This window comes from Cydia fagiglandana, chromosome 26 (genome assembly GCF_963556715.1).
Source record: "Cydia fagiglandana chromosome 26, ilCydFagi1.1, whole genome shotgun sequence".
Classification (NCBI taxonomy): Eukaryota; Metazoa; Arthropoda; class Insecta; order Lepidoptera; family Tortricidae; genus Cydia; species Cydia fagiglandana.
The window spans coordinates 11,375,669-11,397,507 of record NC_085957.1 but is presented as its reverse complement, the minus strand read 5'-3'; the positions used below and the strand labels follow the sequence as shown (position 1 = coordinate 11,397,507).

The 21,839-nt window shown below is 37.3% G+C and overlaps 1 protein-coding gene and 2 long non-coding RNA genes across 3 annotated transcripts; 2 read left to right on the top strand and 1 right to left on the bottom strand.

The window, feature by feature from the left end:
* Positions 1-78: 78 nt before the first annotated feature.
* On the top strand, positions 79-16,717 carry LOC134677453 (ras-related protein Rab-24-like). Its single transcript, XM_063535930.1, has 5 exons — positions 79-425; positions 1,053-1,141; positions 1,657-1,783; positions 8,641-8,788; positions 12,926-16,717. Exons 1-5 carry the CDS (start codon positions 312-314, stop codon positions 13,060-13,062), a joined length of 615 nt encoding a protein of 204 aa, XP_063392000.1. The 5' UTR covers positions 79-311; the 3' UTR covers positions 13,063-16,717.
* LOC134677604 (uncharacterized) lies at positions 8,889-10,601 on the top strand. Its single transcript, XR_010100054.1, has 3 exons — positions 8,889-9,249; positions 9,347-9,579; positions 10,490-10,601. It is a non-coding gene; the product is annotated as an uncharacterized LOC134677604 (long non-coding RNA).
* LOC134677605 (uncharacterized) lies at positions 10,443-12,645 on the bottom strand. Its single transcript, XR_010100055.1, has 3 exons — positions 12,147-12,645; positions 11,521-11,649; positions 10,443-10,641 (listed from the first exon to the last, which is right to left on the bottom strand). It is a non-coding gene; the product is annotated as an uncharacterized LOC134677605 (long non-coding RNA).
* Positions 16,718-21,839: the final 5,122 nt, after the last annotated feature.

Below are 21,839 nucleotides of genomic sequence, written 5' to 3'. Positions count from 1 at the left end.
TAAAAGACTTGCATCCAGGCCATAATTGTTAAAAAAAAAACAAAACGTCAAAGTCATTATGTCACTTTCCACTTCACAATGTCTTATCATCGTTGCGAAAATATTAAGTCCAAGTGCACAAAATCTCTCACATTGTTCGAATTGGGTGTCTAATTACCATAATTACAATTGCCATTAAAACGGATGCAATTCCAAGGATGTTACATTATCTGGCAATGTTTTGCGCCATATAAAAGTGTGTTTAACGTTTTCAAACTCGGTGGGAGTCATCCAAGTGTTGGTGAAAACTTTTTCGAAATAAAATCTCAAAAATGAGCCGTTGTGATTTTAAAATAGTGTTGTTAGGGAGCGAACATGTTGGTAAAACGAGTTTGGTGATCAGATTCGTGAATTGTAGCTTTAATGCGGGGACTCCGTATCAAAATGTGAGTATGTTTACGTTGTTAGATAAAGTCCTAAACAATGATTCAGTCTTTTAAAGTGTTTACGCGAAGTTAATCATTGAGGTGATTCACTAAAGCCAGTGCTATATTGGAATTAAATAAAGACAATCATAATATAGTTTGAGTTAGACCAAGAAAAGTCGGCAGCGATTTTGATAGCCAGTGCAAGTGTTATTTTAAACGTCAAATTTCTATGTAAAATTATCTCTACACATGAAACAAAGTCCCCCGCTGAGTCTGCCTGTTTGTGTGTTTGTATGTTCATGATAGATTGAAAAACTACTGAACAGATTTTCATGTGGTGTTCACCTATTGGGCGGGTCGCTAGTGACATATAAATAACACTTGCACTACGTGGGCTATCAAATTGCTGCAGACTTTTCTTGGTCTAACTCTAGAATCTTTTAGGTGTTTGAATGTTGCAATTGTCCATTTGTTTCTAAGCTGCTTAGTACAAAATGAAATCTCTTCTTTGATATTTTATTCAGAAGCTTTGGAGTGTATCATTGAAAGATGTAGCTAGGTGGATAACATGCTTTTAAACTTAATAATAATGATTGTCCTGACAACAATTGAATATTCAAGTTTTTTAATGAAATTATATTTCAGACTATTGGTGCAGCATTCTGCGCAAAAACCATGCACTCCGATGGTAGAGACTTTAATGTTGGCATCTGGGACACCGCCGGCAGTGAAAGGTAGGCAGAGTGACAACCCTATAGTTCGTTTTTTTTTAGCATTAGAAAGAACTCCACAGAAGCAAGCATACATTTTTTATCAGACTCTTTAATTGTTAATAATTATTGAATTATCTAATGTAGCATGGTCAATACATATAATTTACTTCAAATTATTATCGCTAAAAGTGCCGGATTTGGAACCACAAGCTTACTTCTGCGAAGTTCTTTCTAATGCTAAAAAAAACAGTGTTCAAGTGAATAATCAAGATCAAGTGAGGGTAGTTCGCAAAACCCGCGCAGCAAGAAGATGATGATATGATTCCTCTCCAGTCTGTGTGACTACGAGCATAACGTCACGTTCGAAACGTCAGGCTGTTGGAAATAGGCCACAAACATAAGCGCCTGCTTATATTCTTTTTGTTTTTCCCTCAAAAGTCGTATTATTTCATTACAGGCGAAATAATAAACGTAATTAGATGGGTACTCTGAAGGCAGATTTCAAGATAATGTTGGTTATTTTATGTTTTGGTCAGGTATGAAGCGATGACGCGTATGTACTACAGAGGAGCGCACGCCGCCGTCATCTGCTACGAGCCGTCCTCTCTTCTCTCCTGGACCAGGCTGAGACACTGGCTCACTGAGCTAAGGACAGTTGAAGAGGTAAAAATAAATCTTTTCGGATTGAAATAAATCTTTATTAACAAAGTACAGCAGACCCTCTGAACGCCTATCATGGGCGGCGCGTCATCCTGAACCTTGTTGGAATGCACAAAGGTAAAGGATAGTGGGCTGTAGTCAGTTGAAGTCTTTGGCGATCAAACGTTTATGGTATCATGTTTCCAACTATAAGTGGTCCACAGACCAACCTCACAGGCGGTTTTCCGTGAAGTGGTCAGAACGGTTTACTAACGAATGGGTCAGAACAGTATGGTTCGTAATTCTGACTCGGCCGGCTCGGGCACTGGAGGCCCTGGTCACTTTTTCTTTTATAAGTATATGATATCTTCATCTAGTTTATAACTTATAAAGTAGTGTAATGCATTTACTCAAACTTAAACAAAGCAAAATATTTAAATAAAATACTGCAAAAATTTCCACAAATTTAAATAAAAATGAATTACGGGAGTATGTTATTATTAATGTCTAAGTCCGGCCCTGGGAGTTGCAGCTTGGAAACAAAGAATTGTTATCGATAAACGGGTTACCATTGCTACATGTTTACCGTTTTGAACTTAACTTACAGTCCGTTTTTTTTAGCATTAGAAAGAACTTCGCAGAAGTAAGCTTGTGGTTCCAAATTCGGCACTTTTGGCGGTAATAATTTTAAGTAAATTATATGTATTGATCATGCTACATTAGATAATTCAATAATTATTAACAATTAAAGAGCCTGATAAAAACTGCACGCTTGCTTCTGTGGAGTTCTTTCTAATGCTAAAAAAAACGAACTATGATGATTAAGGTCGTTCTGTTTTCAACATGTAGGTACCTATTGTATTACTTTTTATGAACTTGTTCTGCATTTTACGTGTAAGTTTCTGGACTTTTCTAATGCTACCGACTACTTGTTATCGTGACAAAATTTAATTTAATTTGTTATTGTTTTTATTTGTTTTGTATAACTTGCGATGCTCACTGATTTACCTTTATTACACGACTGCCCAAACAAAAAGAGTGTATTGTTTTCAGCGTTCATGTTTGTATGTATATGTATATGTATGTGAGTTTCTTTATTCCACCATAACTTCTGAATGCCTTAACCGATTTAGATGTATGATACATCATTAGAATCCTTACGTCATCCCGACTAACATAGGCTATGTGACGTTATTATAAAACCAATATGGCGGACGTAATACACAAAATTGCGTCACGTTTAGAAAAAAAAATCTTGCAATCCTATCGAGTGGGGTCTCAAAATGAAGAGCCTTGAAAGACGATTTAAAATATATATGCAGCATACGCGTTTAAGTCTTATTTTGGTTAAATAAGGATTTACAAAATGTGCTAAGAAAAATAAATCCTTCTATCTAATTTAGTGAGCTATCAAATGAAAGGGTATTGACTGCTGATCATAAAAATGTATACAAATCATCCATATGATTTGTATATAATTTTATAAGGTAAAAGGAACTAAGCACAAACATGTTCTAAATCGCCCTATTGAAATCTAAACCTGTGAACTTCGATTTAAGCGATAGGGTTTGAATAATTTATGGCTTATTGCATTCTTATATTTCTTGTGAATAAAATTGTACTTGACTACTAATTCAACCCGACTGTAAAAAAACTGATTTTGATTTAACACGTGCGTAGGTAACCTCAATCATTTCTTCTTAACTTTAGTACTAATTTAATTTTCATAATAGTAAGAAGTATTTAAGTGACAATGATGATACATATTATGTCTTTCTATACTTGTATAGGTCGACTGTAACAAAAGTGTATTGTCATTCTATGTCTGAACACCAAATTAAAGGCGCACCAAAGGTAAACTTCGCGTAGGGCCGAAAGCCCGAAGTGTCCAAAAGAGGCGTACCTACCTTTAGTATAATATTGTACGCTTACCAAAGCCGAGCGCCTTCGGCGCCCTCATACACAAAACGTTGGGCGTAGCCCGACGTACGTTGCGCGCTGTACGCTTACCAATCCCGGGCGCCTCCGGCACCCTCATACTAAGAGTGTCGGGCGTAGGTAGTCCGACGTACGTGGCGCGCTCGCGCTGTATGTGTTCCAAAACCGGGCGCCTTCGGCGCCCTCATCCTAAAAGAGCCGGGCGTAGCCCGACGTACCTACAAGACACGCTGTACGCGTTCCAAAGCCGGGCGCCTTCATACTTAAATCGTCGGGCGTAGCTCGACCTACGTGGCGCGCCGTACGCGTTGCAAAACCGGGCGCCTTCGGCGCCCTTATACTAAGAGTGTCGGGCGTAGGTAGCCCGATGTACTTGGCGTACTGTATGCGTTCCATAACCGGGTGCCTTCGGTGCCCTCATATCTAAAGCGTCGGGCGTAGCCCGACGTACTTGGCGCGCCGGACGCGTTCCAAAACGGGGCGCCTTCGGCGCCCTCATACTAAGAGTGTCGGGCGTAGCCCGACGTACGTGGCGCGCTGTACGCGTTTCAAAACCGGGCGCCTTCGGCGCCCTCATCCTAAAAGAGTCGGGCGTAGCCCGACGTACAAGACACGCTGTACGCGTTCCAAAGCCGGGTGCCTTTGGCGCCCTCATACTTAAAGCGGCGGGCGTAGCCCGACGTACGTGGCGCGCCGGACGCGTTCCAAAACCGGGCGCCGAAGGCGCCCTCATCCTAAAAGAGTCGGGCGTAGCCCGACGTACAAGACACGCTGTACGCGTTCCAAAGCCTGGTGCCTTTGGCGCCCTCATACTTAAATCGTCGGGCGTAGCCCGACCTACGTGGCGCGCCGTACGCGTTGCAAAACCGGGCGCCGAACATACTAAGAGTGTCGGGCGTAGATAGCCCGACGTACCTACGTGGCGCGATGCACGCGGTCCAAAGCAAGGTGCCTTCGACTTTCTCATACTAAAAGAGTCGAACGTAGCCCAACGTACGTGGCGCGCTGCACGCGGTCCTACTTCTATTTCTTTCTAAGAAGTTATATTTAAAAATGTCGAAAATCCCAAATTGTGAACATATCCACATATTGTCCACAGAAAAGAAGCCCGGACGTATTCCCGAACGGTGAGCTTAATTAAAAGGTCCCAGTTCCAGAAGCTAATATCCACATAAAAAAAACTTCGTAGACAAACTAAACGGCCGGGGGAAATCTCTATACAGGGTGATTCAGGAGACGTGAGCAGGACTAACACTGCGCATTTAGTCAATTATAAGCAACTGTTTCGTATCAGTATTAGTGAAGTTAACGTTAATTTTCTAGTCGTGTTGAAAAAAAAAAGTTATTAATTTATTTACGACATGCATGGTCATCCTACTATTAGAATACTAAACTACCGATATTCTGTGTCAAATTGAATGTCATCACAGTCTGGTTACTTTTGAAAACTCGTATCTCACTCAAGTTTGACAGTTTATTTTCTTCATAATCATAATGCTGTCATTACGGTTAAAGAGGTGGAATTTGGAATTTGTTTATTAATTAGGTCTCGTAGGGTGACCATGATTGTAGAGAATTAAATTTGCCCTCGCCAAAAAGTAAAAAAATAGGAAAAAGTGTGGTTGTTTCACCTAAATACGAGGGTGATCGATCAATTATCAGTTACTGAGTGTGCAGGATTAGTCCTGCTCATGTCTCATGAATCACCCTGTATACCTACATTAAATCATAGTTTTATACTTAGTTTTTTTCACTAAAATGTTCGAAATAAAATAATTAATTAAAAAATTAAAAACACGACTGCTGCATTTTAAAGCGAACTGAAAAGCTAAAAATAATGTTCATATGTTAGTTACATAACTTTATGAATCTAAATTGGAATGTATAAATATACACTCACGGTCATTCACAGTAAATACTAAGGGTTATGCTCATTTATGACCGTGAATGTAGGTACGTGTACATTTAATTTCTATTGCAGTCGGGGGACCTTTTGAATGAAATGCACTTAGGCACACCAAGGTCCCCCGATTGTAATTGAAATTAAATGTACACGTACCTACATTCACGGTCATAAATGAGCATAACCCTTAGTATTTACTGTGAATGACCGTGAGTGTATATTTATACATTCCAATTTAGATTCATAAAGTTATGTAACTAACATATGAACATTATTTTTAGCTTTTCAGTTCGCTTTAAAATGCAGCAGTCGTGTTTTTAATTTTTTAATTAATTATTTTATTTTTAGTATGTATTCTCAAATTCTCATGTAGTGAAATGTACAGTCGACGTCAAAGAGAAATTTACAGCCAAAGTAACAAAAAAATGTTTACACGATCTAAATGCTATGACAATAAAGTCGTGTGAATAATTTTTTGTAACGTTAGTCGTAAAGATCTCTTTGACGTCGACTGTACAATTTCTTTTGAGAAAATAAAGTTCTTTAAAATGCTATGCAGCCGACTTCTGGCCGAAAGGTGTCGTGTTTCGGAGGTTCCGGGGCAAACTGCCGAATCCGACACAAGAGCAGCCGATGCAACGGAGCCACGTCGTTTTGTCGACTAAATAGTGTTTAGTTTTAAGTTATAAAGTACATATGTATGTTAGTCTGTAAAGTATTTGTAATATGGACCTTGTTGCCGGAATTAAATTTCTAAATAAAATAAAAATTGGCCTGGCCATGACTAGGCGGGATAGGGCATTTCGAAAATATAAGCGGGATCGTTCCGAGGAAAATTGGCACCTGTTTAAGATGGCAAGGAATCGGTGTAATCAAGTGGTGAGAGCAGCGAAGCGAAAACATATCTTCAATAACATCGTTCCATCATCGCCTAAGGAAACTTGGAAATTTTTGAATTCTATCGGTGTTGGTAAAAAACAGAGTCTGCAGGCCATGTCCTTCTCCACTTTTCCTTTAAATGACCTGAACTCCCACTTTTCTAAATCGACCATATTAGATCCTGTCACTAAATCTCATAGTCTCTCTCTCATTTCCGCCCTGCCCTGCCCCTCTAATACAATTTTCTCGTTTACCTTGGCCACTGATGATGAGGTTGCTAAAGTTATTAGCTCTATCAAGTCCAATGCTGTTGGCCACGACGAGGTTAGTAGACTTATGTTAACATGTATCTTGGAATGTATTCTTCCAATTATAACCCACGTTATAAACTTCTCACTGTCAACTGGGGTTTTTCCGTCCTTGTGGCGTAAAGCACATGTCATTCCTTTACCAAAAGTTTCTAATCCCAGTTCATTAAAAGATTTCCGTCCCATCTCTATTCTCCCTTTTTTGTCGAAAGTCTTGGAAGCTATAGTACACAAACAATTATCAGCTCATATCTACTCCAACCTTGTTCTCACTCCATTTCAATCAGGTTTTCGTCCAGGTCACAGCACTACCACGGCATTGCTTAAGATCGTTGAGGATGTGGGGCTAGCTATGGAATCTACGCAGCTGACGGTTTTGGTACTGATCGACTTCTCAAACGCATTCAATGCAGTCAACCATGACCTCTTGTTAGCCGCATTGAACCACTTAAGTATCACGTCATCAACGGCTAAATGGTTCGCCTCATATCTTCGAGATCGACGTCAGATGGTTCGCGTAGATAGTTCCTCTCTTTCCGACTGGTGTGACCTCACGTCCGGTGTTCCGCAGGGCGGCATACTCTCTCCTCTTCTTTTTTCCGTTTTTATTAACTTAATTGCATCTCATATTTCATGCTCTTACCATCTTTACGCCGATGACCTGCAATTGTACACCCACAGTAGCATTAACGATCTGGATTGTGCCATAGCAAAAATCAACGAGGATTTGAATCGTATCTCTGTTTGGTCCCGTTGTTTCGGCATTTCTGTAAATCCGTCCAAATGTCAGGCGATTGTACTGGGTAGCCCCCGTTTACTCGCCGTAGCTGACCTCACTCACTTGTCTCCTATCGTGTACGAAGACATTCCTGTGCCGCTGTCATCGCAAGTGAGAAACCTGGGGTTGATTCTTGATAGCGGCCTGACTTGGGAACCACAGGTGTCTGACGTATGTCGTCGGGTCACTAACACCCTTAGAGCCCTATACCGGCTTAAAAATTTCCTTCCAACTGGCACCAAGGTTCTCCTTGTTCAGGCTCTTGTGTTACCTATTATAGACTATGCTGATGTGTGTTACGCGAATATCACAGAAGTCTCTCTGAGCAAGCTGGATCGGCTTCTTAATAACAGCATCAGATTTATTTTCGGACTCCGTAAATATGATCACATATCTGCATATCGCCGTCGACTTAACTGGCTCCCTATTCGTGAACGGAGGTCGTCACGTATTCTGTGCACACTATACACTATCTTATTTGATCCAAATGCGCCAGACTATCTTAGATCCAAATTTCATTTTATTACCGCCCGAGCAGGTTGCACCCTTCGTGAGTCCCGCAGTCTCAAGCTTTCTTTTCCTTCTCATCGTACCGGTTTTATCTCTAACTCCTTCACCGTTCAGGCGATCCGGCTTTGGAATGATCTCCCACTCAATATCAGACAGGCTCAAACCAAGCTTTCGTTTAAGCGCATGTTACGTAAGCATTTCTTCGACAAACTCACTGGTTAATTGTCCATCGTAGGCATAGTATTCTTTGCACTGGGTACATAAAGTAATATATATGTAAGTTTATTTAATTATAGTATGTATATGTAAGTTTATTTTCGTTAGTATGTATTATATATCGCTATTTTTTTTTTGTCTTAAGTTACCTATTCTGCGTTTTTTTTTTGTTTAATGCCTGCACCTACTACTGTTTCTGTTTAGCCTGGTGGTTGACTGGTAGAGAATGCCTTTAGGCATTAAGTCCGCCATTTGTACTTTATTTGTTATATTGTGCAATAAAGATTAAAATAATAAATAAAATAAATAAATAAATAAAAAATTAAACACGAAATAATTCTGCTTCCAGGATTGCAAAGTATACCTTTGCGGCACCAAAAAAGACCTGCTGGACTCCGGCCTCGCCCAGCGCGAGGTCCCGGAGGAGACCGTGGCCACGTACAGCCAGGGACTGAGGGGACATTTCCTGACCTCTAGCAAAACTGGGGAAAACGTGGGTAAGTGATATTATAGAAAACACAAACTTGCAACATGTGCATCAAATAGCTCTAGGGCTCTTGTCCGGCGCGGCGAGAGGTCTCCGAAGTAATTATAGTCTAACAGCCGTATTCATAAAAAATCCTTAAATGAGGAATGATCAGCTTATTAGCTAATCCGCTGTTTAGGCTTAATAAGCCGTTGATAAGAACCATGATTTATAAACGTTTATTAGGGGCTTCTTAACTAATAAGCAGATTAGACGCGTTATGTTGGCATCTTGGCGCATCATAGACTAAAATATGGCTGAACATTAAATTAAAAAAAAAGTTTGACAGCAGCACTAGCGGCCAATCGTAATATCATGAAGAAGTTGATTTACTATTTTGACTAATTTTCGGAATTATCTCTTATTAAAATAGCTTCTGTGCCACAAAAATAATTAAAGATTGCTGCATGGCCGGAAATTTTATAAAACTTGGTGAGTAACTACGTTTACAGACAAGTATCTTATACAGAAACAAGTAATAATATGAGTTCACTGCAATGTTGATATACCTATATCTTATTGCTTTTAGTTTCAATATTATGTGGAATGGAGTCGAAAGAAGTGGGGTTCTTTCAAACTAACCGAGAAGTGCATAATTAGCGAAGAGAAGAAGTCGAAGCCAGATACCGTACCAGACCCCACTCGCCTCCGCAAGAAGAACCATTGAATAATGGTTCATGAGTTCACACTAATTTATTCTGGTTGCGGCAGAAATTCACAACGGGTCAACAAAACGAAGTCCATTCAGACTCACTAAATCAGGTATGAACAATGTCCTATACTTACTTGTTTACCTTACATACCTGCAGTTAGACAAAGAAAAGTCTGCAGCGATTTTGATGATAACTCTAGGTACAGTTCAAATTTTGGGCATGACCATCTATTTATAATATATTATAGACATAGGTACATAACATAAAATGTAGTATCTGAACATGTTAAGATTGACACTTGCATTGACGGCTTTGACATTATTTAAAGGTTATAACACTTATAAATTTGGTAAATTTATCCGTGCTTTGTGGAGCTTGGTGTATTTGTTTAAAATTATGCATAGGTACCTACCTATTATAGGTATTATATTTCTTAACCATACAATGGAACCAAATGATAATTATATGTACAAGTGATGTTTTATTGTAACAAGCCGTTGTGTCGCGAGTTTACTTCTTGTCATCGTGTCATTAGTAATAATTTTGTAATGGTATTTATTTTATGCATGGAACAATGCGATGGTTATTATACTCGATCACCTAGCCAACCTACTTACTACGAGGAAGGATGGTTCACAAATTAGGCAGTATTTAAATACCAGTGTACAGGTGTGTGTATAGATACTGTGTACCTGCTGATTAAAAATAAGATGTTTTCTGCGTACAGTTGGTTATAATTAAGTTGGCTAATCTATATCTCATCAGACAGTTTGGACATCTATTCCAGAGAGTTTGCAAGGTCAATGTACAATGATATCATATTATAGTACCTAATAGGTAATGAATAATAAATGAAGTCATATTGATCTCTGTCTATAGCTTAAAATGATACTTAGTTACCATAACTATATTGAATCATGTGACCCTAACTTAAGTACATCCATTATATCATAAGCTAAAAATTAAAGAAAATTGTTGAATACAAAAATACTTTTATTCAAATTATTGCATCTTTTCAGATCCTGAAAGTACCATCATTAGCCACTGTTATTGTTGAATAACTCCAGGCTTTGGAAGAAAAGCTGTGGCCTGTGAACAGCTGTGAATATTGGTCAGAGAAGTGTAACTGACTCCGTACACTGCAAGTCCCAGCAGGAAATCAGCAAGAAACCTAAAAAAAAAACATCAAAATGAAAACCTAGCTTGATTTAGGTTGAAGTAATAAAATTGTTCTAATTTAATTGGTGTTTTATTTTACTAATTAAATATATTTTTTGACTTGTTAAGGTTTGTACAATTTTTATTAATGATGTACAGTCACCTGCAATAATATGTTACACAACAAAGGCCCATAAGAGCATTGCACATTTTTGCAGCCTTCGAAGAGTAACATATTATTGCAGGCGACTGTACCCATATTGAAATACTCAAAATTCCATTTTTCTAATTACAATGCAATAAAATCTTAAATGTATCTAGCAGTCTAATAGGGATGTTTCCTGTACTTAAAATAAATTATGTCACACCATACCATGTATAAAATAAAGCACCAGATTATTATTAGAAAATAAATTTTCATATAAATACCATAATAGCAAATAATTTTGAGAGTTCTAAAAAGGAAAGTAGGACCCTATTTTGCACATATTTATGATATTCATGTGTTTGCAATATTGTTCTGATGAAAGTGTACAATTTATATAAAGTAAAGTAGATATTCATAGGTAAGTTCATGCTATGTACCTAGTTCAAAGAAGTTCAAAAATAATATTGGTAATTAATGGTTCTTATGTAGAATAAAATTAAAAGGTATTTTTGAATACCAGACAATGACAAGGACAAGTTTAGTGCTGCCCATCTGATATTAAGCACTGCAGCCTACAGGCAACTAGCGGAGTTACAAATAGCCGACAGTGCATTTTTGGGAGCACTGGAAACCTTAGCGTCAAGAACAGGTAGGTATAGAATCCAACCTGGATGACCATACTGAATAATTAGTTGACATAAATGAAACTTTCATTCTATAAAGTTCAGCTTGCAATATTTTTACCTGGAGGCCAAATTGTTATGCTCAAAGCCAATATTGAGCAAACTGCCTATGCAATGACTGCATATACCCGTGACTTTTTCAGATTTTTCATCACTTTACCAGACTGACAAGAGTGCACACTTCTTTTACCTGTAAATAAGTTGATACTTTTAAGTAGTGCCTACTTACCTGTGATATTTTTTATTAAACACAGTCGGTTAAATATGTCTATAAAACAAGTTAACTTATGGTAAATATTATAATCTCATTAGGTATAATGGTTAGTTATTCAATTGCAAACTATGAACGAGATTGATGTACTCTTACAGGGTCTATAATATTATATAGGTAGGTATAATGTGCGCAAGAAATGCAATTAAATTTAAGTTTGCGAAATGCGAACACCCTGATCTTAAATTAAAAACAACGTTTCTGGCAAGTGGTAATAACGAATAACTAAAGGGTTTACGCACAAATATAAGTAAGTCCTCGCCGTGTCCGACGATGGCGACTCCTCCAAATATTTTTAATTAGGAACATGGAACGCTCTAATATTACTTGCCAAGCCAAACTTGGTTTCGAAAATGCGATTGTATGGCGAGCAATGAAGCTGGCCCGCATAGATTTAAGTGAATCTGGCGGTTTACCTATTTCTCCAAACGCCTAATAGCTGTGAGGGAGGAACTCGCTCCGTTTATGATGCATTTTTCCGACTACGCGATCATAGAATTCTGTTGCCTTCTTCGATATTTTGGTTAAACGAAAATCACCATACACAAAATCACATAAACAACTTATAAAAAGCGGGATATTTAGGTTTCGCGCCATTTTCGCACTATATCCAGGTATGTAATACGTAATTGCACATATTAAAGTTGTTTTCCATTCACATTTGGGATTTTAACCAAAACGTACTATTTGCTCTTGCTCTTGTCACTCTTGCCAAAATCAGCTGTTTCGTGACCGCCATCTTGTAAAATAGCAGATAATAAACAGATAAAGAAGGGTCCTCGGCTCCGTAACTTTCCGAGGATTTAATAAAGAGATGATCAACTGTTTAGCGCTAAAAAGTGTTTATGAATCACGTTTTGTGACATCCGGTTATCAGCAACTGATGATCAATGCTCTAACTGTTTATGAATACGGCTGTAAGACTAGAGGATGGGGGTAAGTGCAATGGTTAAGGGGAGAAATCATATTCTTGCGAAATATGCGAAAATGAATTCGATGAGAAAAAATAAACCAATGAGTGAGTAAAGTTGGACCTGTTCTGTCAGAGTTTACAAAATTACAAGTACATTTCCTATCTACATTTTTTGGCATTTTGGCTACGTAACCTTAAAAAACAGATTTTTGTACGAGTAACGTAACTTCCTTTTAGAAGTATATTTATATGAAATGACTAACTAATTTATGTTTGTTTCAGAGGAACTCTTCCAGAAGATAGTGGACGACTGTGCGTCCGACAAGCGAGTGATGAAAAACGTCGAGGAGCTTCGAGTGCAGATACTGAAAGACGAAGCAGCCTACCGCGCCAAGGACAAGCAATATTGCTTATGTTGAAACTGATGTTAACCTCCTAAATCCAGATGTCCTTTTAAAAGGACACATTCAAATCGATTTAGAACTGTAATGGAAAAAAATAAAGTTCTTAATTCAAAATTACAAAAATGACTGGGACTTAGGAGGCTAAAACTACACAACCATGAGCATCGAACAATAACTTGTTCACAGAAAGAAACATTTTTCGCGATTTCATCATTCCTAGCGCCACTTGCACCATCCCATTAACCCGGGGTTAACCGGTTACTGGGACCGGTAACCGGTAACCATGGCAACTCCAGCTTTAACCGGTTAACCCCAGGTTAGTGAATGGTGCTTGTGGCTAGTTATTTGAAACTAGACTGTTTATGAAAGGAAACCAGAACAAATGTGATATTGGGGTAAAATGATGTAAGTTTAAATGCTTTAACGTTATCAAACATCCTAGATATATCTATGAAGGTCAATGTGGAGAAGACCGACTATCCGGTAACACCGTCTTCAAGCTCTTTTGTCTTGCGTTTGTACACATGCAGGAAGAAGAAGCTCTTCCTTTCTGACTGTGAGTGAAGTACGTTTGTAAATATGAGCATACATCGGGGTTCTCGGTGCGTGAATGATTTCGTGTATTTATAACTTTGTTTATTGTAAAATAATTACCAAACTATTAATTAAACGTAGGTAGTAAGGTCCAAATATGCTTAGAAATTTTAAATTATTATCGTTTTTTACAGTTTTTACCTGTTATTTGGCTAGTGTAAAACATTCCCGCACCGAAAACCCCGATGTATAAATACGAGAGATCTCGCCCTATGACGGCTATGACGGCCTTCCTAACCAAAAATTTTATATGCCGGTCTTGGAACAGTCATTATCTTTTCCGCGTTATCCCAGCATATTGCTCATGGGAGCTGCTTGCTGCTGGGGTCCGCTTGACAACTAATCCCAAGAATTGACATAAGCCCTAGTTTTTACGAAAGCGATTGCCATCTGACCTCTAAAATATCTGATGTGGAATAGTTTATGTACCGGCACGGAATTTAATTTCAGTACTATTTGGTACCTGGTCACAGTGACAATAGTAGGAGGTCCCTAAACTGAAAATCGTAATTCAAGACCAAAAAAATAAGGTTTTGCCACTGCAATAATTTGTTTGTAGAATAGTAAATTCCTTTTGATAAATAATCACGCTAAGATAATTTATAAATTAGTAATTTTACTCCTACGATTTATAAAGTACTTTTATTTACTTATTTTTACATAAATACAAGACGCTAGTAAAAAGTGGCAACATTTTCTTACTTTTTTTGGTCTTGAATTACGTTTTGCAGTATAGCGACTTTCATATTGAATTATTGATTCCCTGTGACAAGGTACGAAACGGTACTGATATTAAATCTTTGACTGTACCTCTTAAAGGCTTGTGAAATGAAAAGCTCCTCTTGAGTTTAATCCACGCCACAAACAATGTTGTGTGTTTTCTTTTGTGTGTTCATATACGACCTTGAATAGGCATGTTGACATGAATCACAAATATATAACATGTTATGTTTTTACCATAGCAGGGAATATTAGAATGATGAAAATCATATTTTGCAAGTGTAAATATGCGTAATAAATTAATTAAAAATAATCAAAAGTATTTAAATTAATGCCCAGTATCACGTGACTGCAAACGCCAATCGGAGCGCCTGACGTCATGACATGAGAATCACCACAGACTAGTCATCAAACCTGACCGTAATCCATACGACACCGCCAAAGAGTTTGGATGTTCAAAAACTGTATGTATTTTTTATTTCGACAATAGACATTTATTATATACGTACAAAAATATTATTACATGATATAAAAATATATACTTATTTGTTATTAAATAAATAAAATGTTATATAATATGATATTTCACCAAAATCTTTTTAATTATTTGGCTGAATGGAACTATCATCGCCATGTTGGCTGTCGGAAACAAAAAAAAAATTAAAAAGTTATATCTGCGCCCACAATATTTGCACTCACAAATTTTAGTTGTATCATAATAATTCATTTTAAATTGTAACTGTAAGTTTTTGTGTGAAATCAGTTATTGTGATTCATTTTTGAAATGGTTTTATCATCGCTGAACGTAATATGTATACATATAGTTCGCAAGTAACAATATCATTCAAGTCATAATCCGTAACTGCAACGTAAGTATCATGTAACAAATATTTGATTTATACTCTAAGGGTCTTGATTGTTGTTCTTTGACACATAGGCACTGCATAAGACATGTAAAACTTGTTATTCATTATTTTAGCTTATATTTTTACGTAATACTGATCTTTTAGAAAGAGAGATAAATTAAATACTACAGCTTTTGTTCGTTTGTTTGCAGCAGTTTGTTTATTTATCTGTTCGTGACGTCACGTGACAGCTTGGAGCGTTTAGGCTCAAACTTTAAACACTAAACAAATTAAGCTCTATTTAGTATTTAAAATTAATCAATAAAAAATTTAAATATTTTTTTTCTAATAATTACGTGTCTATCTATACAATGAATACAGTTCTAGAAACTTGTCAACATGCCTATTGATGTGGATATTTAGATTTTATGAATTAGAATACCATTTATATTCCTTCCAAGTGTTCCTCGCTTTATTTAATGTATAAAGAAGCTAGGCTTTTTTTTTATAAATGGACTTATAAGTTTTAAAAGTTTTGACTAAGAACATTGTATCCGTTGTAAAAGCTAGTTAAGGGAAACAAAGTAATATGTCACAATCGTCTATGTCGTAAAGCCCGATGTCCTTTTTTTAGGACAATATTTATTCATTTCGCCCGCTGTTTTTCTGGACTGGTACGACCTTCAAGCCTTCAAGAAGCCTCGCATCTTAAAGGCCGGCAACGCACTTGCAACCCCTTTGGTGTTGCGGGTGTCCAATTGTCCATGGGCGACGGTCATTACTTGCTATCTCGTTTGTCTCATGTATCCTAACTAAATACGCGTTATGTCTGTGCCTACAATTTTAAATTAAAAAAAGTGTCCTAATTGTAAGCCACTGTTTATAAATAAATAAATAAATATTGGGGACATCTTACACAGATCAATCTAGCCCCAAACTAAGGAAAGCTTGTACTATGGGTGTAAATACATACTTATATACATAGAAAACACCCATGACTCAGGAACAAATATTAGTGTTCATCACACAAATAAATGCCCTTACTGGGATTCGAACCCAGGACCATCGGCTTCGCAGGCAGGGTCACTACCCACTAGGCCAGACCGGTCGTGTTTAGTTTTTACATTTTAATTAGGTTATCTTATCAAATTAATGACTAACCATGAAATGTCGCTGCTTTCGATTTCCATACCGTTATATGAAATTGCTTCTAAAATCTATAAAACAGCTTTAAAAAGGATTTGGTAAGTATTAAAAAACCAGTCACACAAAAATATAGGTTCTAATATGCCTTTTCTGTTCTCTAAAGGTAATAAAGTATAACTAATTGTAAGGCAAGAATTCTTGTTTTATTTTAAACTGATGGTTACATTTTGTCCTAAAAGTAGGCCTGTGGGCTTGACGGGGTTGTAACAAAGCTATAATAAAATTATTTGTTGCCTTAAGCTATTGTGTGTAGCTGTTGTATATAATCAAATGTCACAATATGTTAATAAATGCTTTATATTTTCCATTTGTTTTTTTTTTAACCGTGTCATCCGTCTGTCATATGACTAATGTGGATATTTTATAAGATTTTACTTTTTAGGGTGCCGTACCTCAAAAGGTAAAAACGGAACCCTTATAGGATCACTCGTGCATCTGTCTGTCCGTCTGTCACAGCCTATTTTCTCCGAAACTACTGGACCAATTAAGTTAAAATTTGGTACACATATGTATCTTTGTGACCCAAAGACGGACATGTAACGTAAACAAATTAATTTTAAACATGGGGGCCACTTTTGGGGGTAAATGGGAAAATTAAAAAAAAAATCCAAACTATATCATGTTACATATCAAATGAAAGAGCTCAATGTAAGAATCTCAAATATATTTTTTTATAATTTTAGAATAAATGGTTTAGAAGTAATTTAAGAAAATAGGCAAAAAATGACCATTCCTCCCTTTATCTCCGAAACTACTGGGTCTAAAATTTTGAAAAAAATACATAAAATAGATCTTTACCTATAGATGACAGGAAAACCTATTAGAAATATGTAGTCAAGCGTGAGTCAGACTAATTACTTAGTTTTTGATCAGACTCCTACGGGTTTTTTAAAGGAAATTCACATATAAAAAATCCATTGTTAAAAATTGAGTAATGTACGGAACCCTTGGAACTCGAGTCCAAGTCGCACTTGACCGGTTTTTAAATTTAACTTGCAATGTATGTAAATTGTACCTATGAAACTATGTTTGTACGGGTCAAATCTTGTAAGTTAAATTTGACTCAGTTCCCGGTTTTCAAAGCTGACAATTTGCATATATATTATGTAAGTAGTTTTGTGACAATGCAATATTATGGTACAGTCCACTGTAATTAAAAAAAACCGGACAAGTGCGAATCGGACTCGCCCACCGAGGGTTCCGTACTTTTTAGTATTTGTTGTTGTGTTATAGCGGCAACAGAAATACATCATCTGTGAAAATTTCAACTGACTATCTATCACGGTTCGAGAGATACAGTCTGGTGACAGACGGACGGACGGACAGCGGAGTCTTAGTAATAGCCTCCTAAGGCCCAGCCATACAAATGAAAAATGCAATATGTGCACAGAAATTTGAACCTTTAATGTAGGAAATAGAGTTGATTTTGCGTTGTTCAAAAACTGAACGAAACAAAGCAAAAGCAACTCTGTTCCAATCGAATATGATTTAAATTACATTGAACTGAATAAGTACAATAGGTGGGACCTTGGGCCTTAGGAGGCTAAGGTCCCGTTTTACCCTTTGGGTACGGAACCCTAAAAATATGGGTGTAGCAAACTTATTCATAAATATGTCCCGTTTGTGTAATTATTTCTAACCCCCCACCCGCTTTATCTCTTAATGGTCGGACAGACAGACAGACGAGTGATCCTATAAGGGTTCCGTTCCTCAAAAGGAAAAATCCGTTCCGTTCCATTTTTTCCTTTTGAGATACGGAACTCAAAAAACCGGCCAAGTGCGAGTCGGACTCGCGTTGCAAGGGTTCCGTATATTACACAATTTTTAACAGGGTTCCCCTCTTCTGGCATAGTAAAGTAAAGTAAAGTAAAGTAAAAATTTATTTGTGGAACACAGGTACAGTTAAGGTGTTATAGGTATATAAAATAATAAATAGAGCTCTGTGTTTTGCCTATTGGCGTACAAATATTAAACTTAAAATAATGGTGACTCATTACGAGTATGTTTAGCATAAATTATTACATTTAAACAATAGCTATGTCTATTAGTAATATTACGGCAATAAACATTGAGAATAGAATATTATATTGTTTAACTTCCAAATAAAATAATAAAATTTCTGAAATCACACAATTACAATCAAAAACTAAATAACTTAAACTACTATTATACAGGGTGTTTACTAAAATGGACAAGTTATAATTGTTTCAGGTGTCTGCAAGAAATTCACTTACTGAGTAATAGCATTTGTTAATTAAGTATGTTTTTAGTTGTATTTTAAACTGGTCAGGTTTCAGGCACTTTATATAGTTTGGGATTTTATTGAAAATTTTTGGAGCCATACCTAGTATACTCTTACCTAAGAAAGCTGTGTTGTGTTGATTATTGCAGATGTTGTTAAGATATTGTACACGTAGAGGAAGCTTGCGTTGTTGAGATATCAATTTGAATAGGTGTGGATTGTTTTTTATAAAATTTGCTAGTTCATATATGTATAGTGCTGGAAACGTTAGGATTTTAAAAGATCTAAAGAATGGAACACAGCTATCCCTCATATTGATTCCACAAATGGCCCGTACGCATCTTTTTTGGGCTTTGAAAACAGCTTCTCTATTGACTGAGTTCCCCCAAAAAATAACACCATATCGTAATATAGAGGCTACAAGGCCATGATATGCAGTTATTAGTGCATTATTATCAACTACTTTTGCAAGTTTTTGTAGTGCAAATGCTGATTTGTTTATTTTTTTACATATATATTCTATATGGTTTTTCCATGTGAGTGATCCATAATATTGTTTGTCAGAAATACACTTCGCATAACATGTATCGTAGTTTTTTTTTTATGTTTTTTATGTCTGTTAGTGTTACTCCATATCTCCGTCATTACTGGACCGATTTTGAAAATTCTTTTTTTGATTGTATGTATATGCATACAAATTGGTCCCGTTTTTGTCAAAACTCAGTTCTGATGATGGGATCCAGGAGGAATCGAGGGAACTCCTCAAATCTTAAAGGCATACATATAGTGATTTTTGGGTTTTTATCAACAAATGAAGCATATACATCCAAAAAAGTGACATTTGATGAAGTGGAACTGCTGATGATGATCAGAACGGAACTCTTCAACGACGCATAGTTCACGTTTGGCGATTTGTCCTCTTCGTTATGTTTGTTAAGCAAGTTTAGTTTTTAAGCCACATTTCTGTCAAGTTCGAGTTCTGATGATGGGATCCATAAGGAATCGAGGGAACTCCTCAAATCATAAAGGCATATGTATAGAATTTTCTGTATTTTCATCATAAAATCAAGCATTTACTTTAAAAACTGTCGCGTTTGATGAAGTGGAACTGCTGATGATGTTCAGAACAGAACTCTTCAACGACGCATAGTACACGTTTGGTGATTTCGAATTTCGATTTTGACTTGGTCTGGGACCCGGACTAGTACCCGGATCCGGTTCGGACCCGGACCTGGACTCGGACTCGGACTCGGATCCGGACTCGGACCCGGACTCGGACCCGGACTCGGACCCGGACTCGGACCCGGACTCGGACCGGGACTCGGACCCGGACTCGGACTCAGAGACCCGGACCTTGACCCGGAAAACCAATATGATACTTAAACTAAATAAACCGCTATGATTACCTACCATAAAATGTAGGTATAAAGTATGATGATGCCAAACCCCTCCCGCTCAAACCCCGGTACACCGCACCGCATGCGCTGTTAAGTGGGTTAGGTTAGGTTTGAACTGCGATCCTCACAGAACCGAACAAAAGTGGGTTAGGTTTGGTTAGAACTGCGAGCCTTACAGAAACGAAATGAACGAAATGCTACTAGAAAAGTGGGTTTGATTAGGTTCGAACTGCGATCCTCTCAGAACCGAACTGCTATCAGAGAAGTGGGTTTAGGTTAGGCTAGAACTACGACCCTTACGGAAACGAAATGCTACTAGAAAGTACTGGTTTTACCTCCTTTTTAGGGTTCCGTACCCAAAGGGTAAAACGGGACCCTATTACTAAGACTTCGCTGTCCGTCCGTCCGTCTGTCACCAGGCTGTATCTCACGAACCGTGATAGCTAGACAGTTGAAATTTTCACAGATGATGTATTTCTGTTGCCGCTGTAACAACAAATACTAAAAACAGAATAAAATAAAGATTTTAATGGGGCTCCCATACAACAAACGTGATTTTTGACCAAAGTTAAGCAACGTCGGGAGTGGTCAGTACTTGGATGGGTGACCGTTTTTTTTGCATTATGGTACGGAACCCTTCGTGCGCGAGTCCGACTCGCACTTGCCCGGTTTTTTTCTACATAGTTCACCATCTACCATAATCTTTCACCGGGCCCCATAGAAGTCGGTTTTTTTTTCTTAAAAATTATTATTACTAAGCATACAATACATTTTGCAGCATATTATTTAGCAGAAGATTACTTTTACTGACTTTGGTTAAGCATTATTTTATGTACCATAATCATCCTGCAGCATACTTTCATTATGGCATAATGTTTTTCTACTTGCAGAAAAGTGGATTACGTTAAGTAAGAACTGTGACCCCCAAACAAAATTGAACCTGTGCCAGATAAGAAGATTATGTTAGGTTGTAACTGCGGCCTCCTGTATAAAACGAACGGGTCCCAGAAAAGTGGGTTAGGTTAGGTTAGAACTGCGATCTCATACAAAACGAACGGCCACCAGAAAAGTGGGTTAGGTTATCTGATTAACTTTAAAGCATTTTGATAACTTTTTGCTACCTAAATATTATGCAATACATTTATCTGCGAACTCGTTTAAAAGACTATTATGATCATCAACAGTATGCCAAAATATGGTTCTGGATTTTACAACTCTGCGAAATGATTGTATGCTAAATGATACATGGGAAAGGTAATTCTGCCAAACGACATTTTTGCCAAGTAACATTATGTAATACAAAAATATGTCAAAAATCATTCTGCAACACATTAGTAAACCTTTTTAACAATGTATTTTTTATGTGAAACGTGAGTGAAATCTCTTTAAATAATTTGGCCAAGCCCGAGATAGCTCGAGGCATTTAGTGTTCCGTACGGCTACCTTCAGTTTGGCATTGACATAAACGATATCGTGAACGTAATTTACTTCCTATAGGTATATCTCTTTCGCACTAATATGTCAGTACGAGCGAGATGCATAGAAAAAAATTACGTTCACGCCCACGGTAGCGTTTATGTCAATGCCAAACTGATGGTAGCCGTACCGCTCGCATCGTTACATTTTACAGAGGTTGTTTGCCTGTTTTTAGGATACCGTATTCAACTACACACACAGAACAATAGTACAAAGTGTCTAAGTGCGAAGGCCGAAGGCCGAGCTTTAGCAAAATGTCATCGCTTTAGCACAGAGCAATAGTACAAGTGTCTAAATGTGAAGGCCAAAGGC

Excerpts from the sequence above, each read along its gene's own strand:
- LOC134677453 (XM_063535930.1), top strand. The coding sequence starts at position 312 with ATGAGCCGTTGTGATTTTAAAATAGTGTTGTTAGGGAGCGAACATGTT. Across the intron at positions 426-1,052 it reads CGGGGACTCCGTATCAAAAT|ACTATTGGTGCAGCATTCTG; the intron begins GTGAGTATGTTT and ends ATTATATTTCAG. Across the intron at positions 8,789-12,925 it reads CAAAACTGGGGAAAACGTGG|AGGAACTCTTCCAGAAGATA; the intron begins GTAAGTGATATT and ends TGTTTGTTTCAG.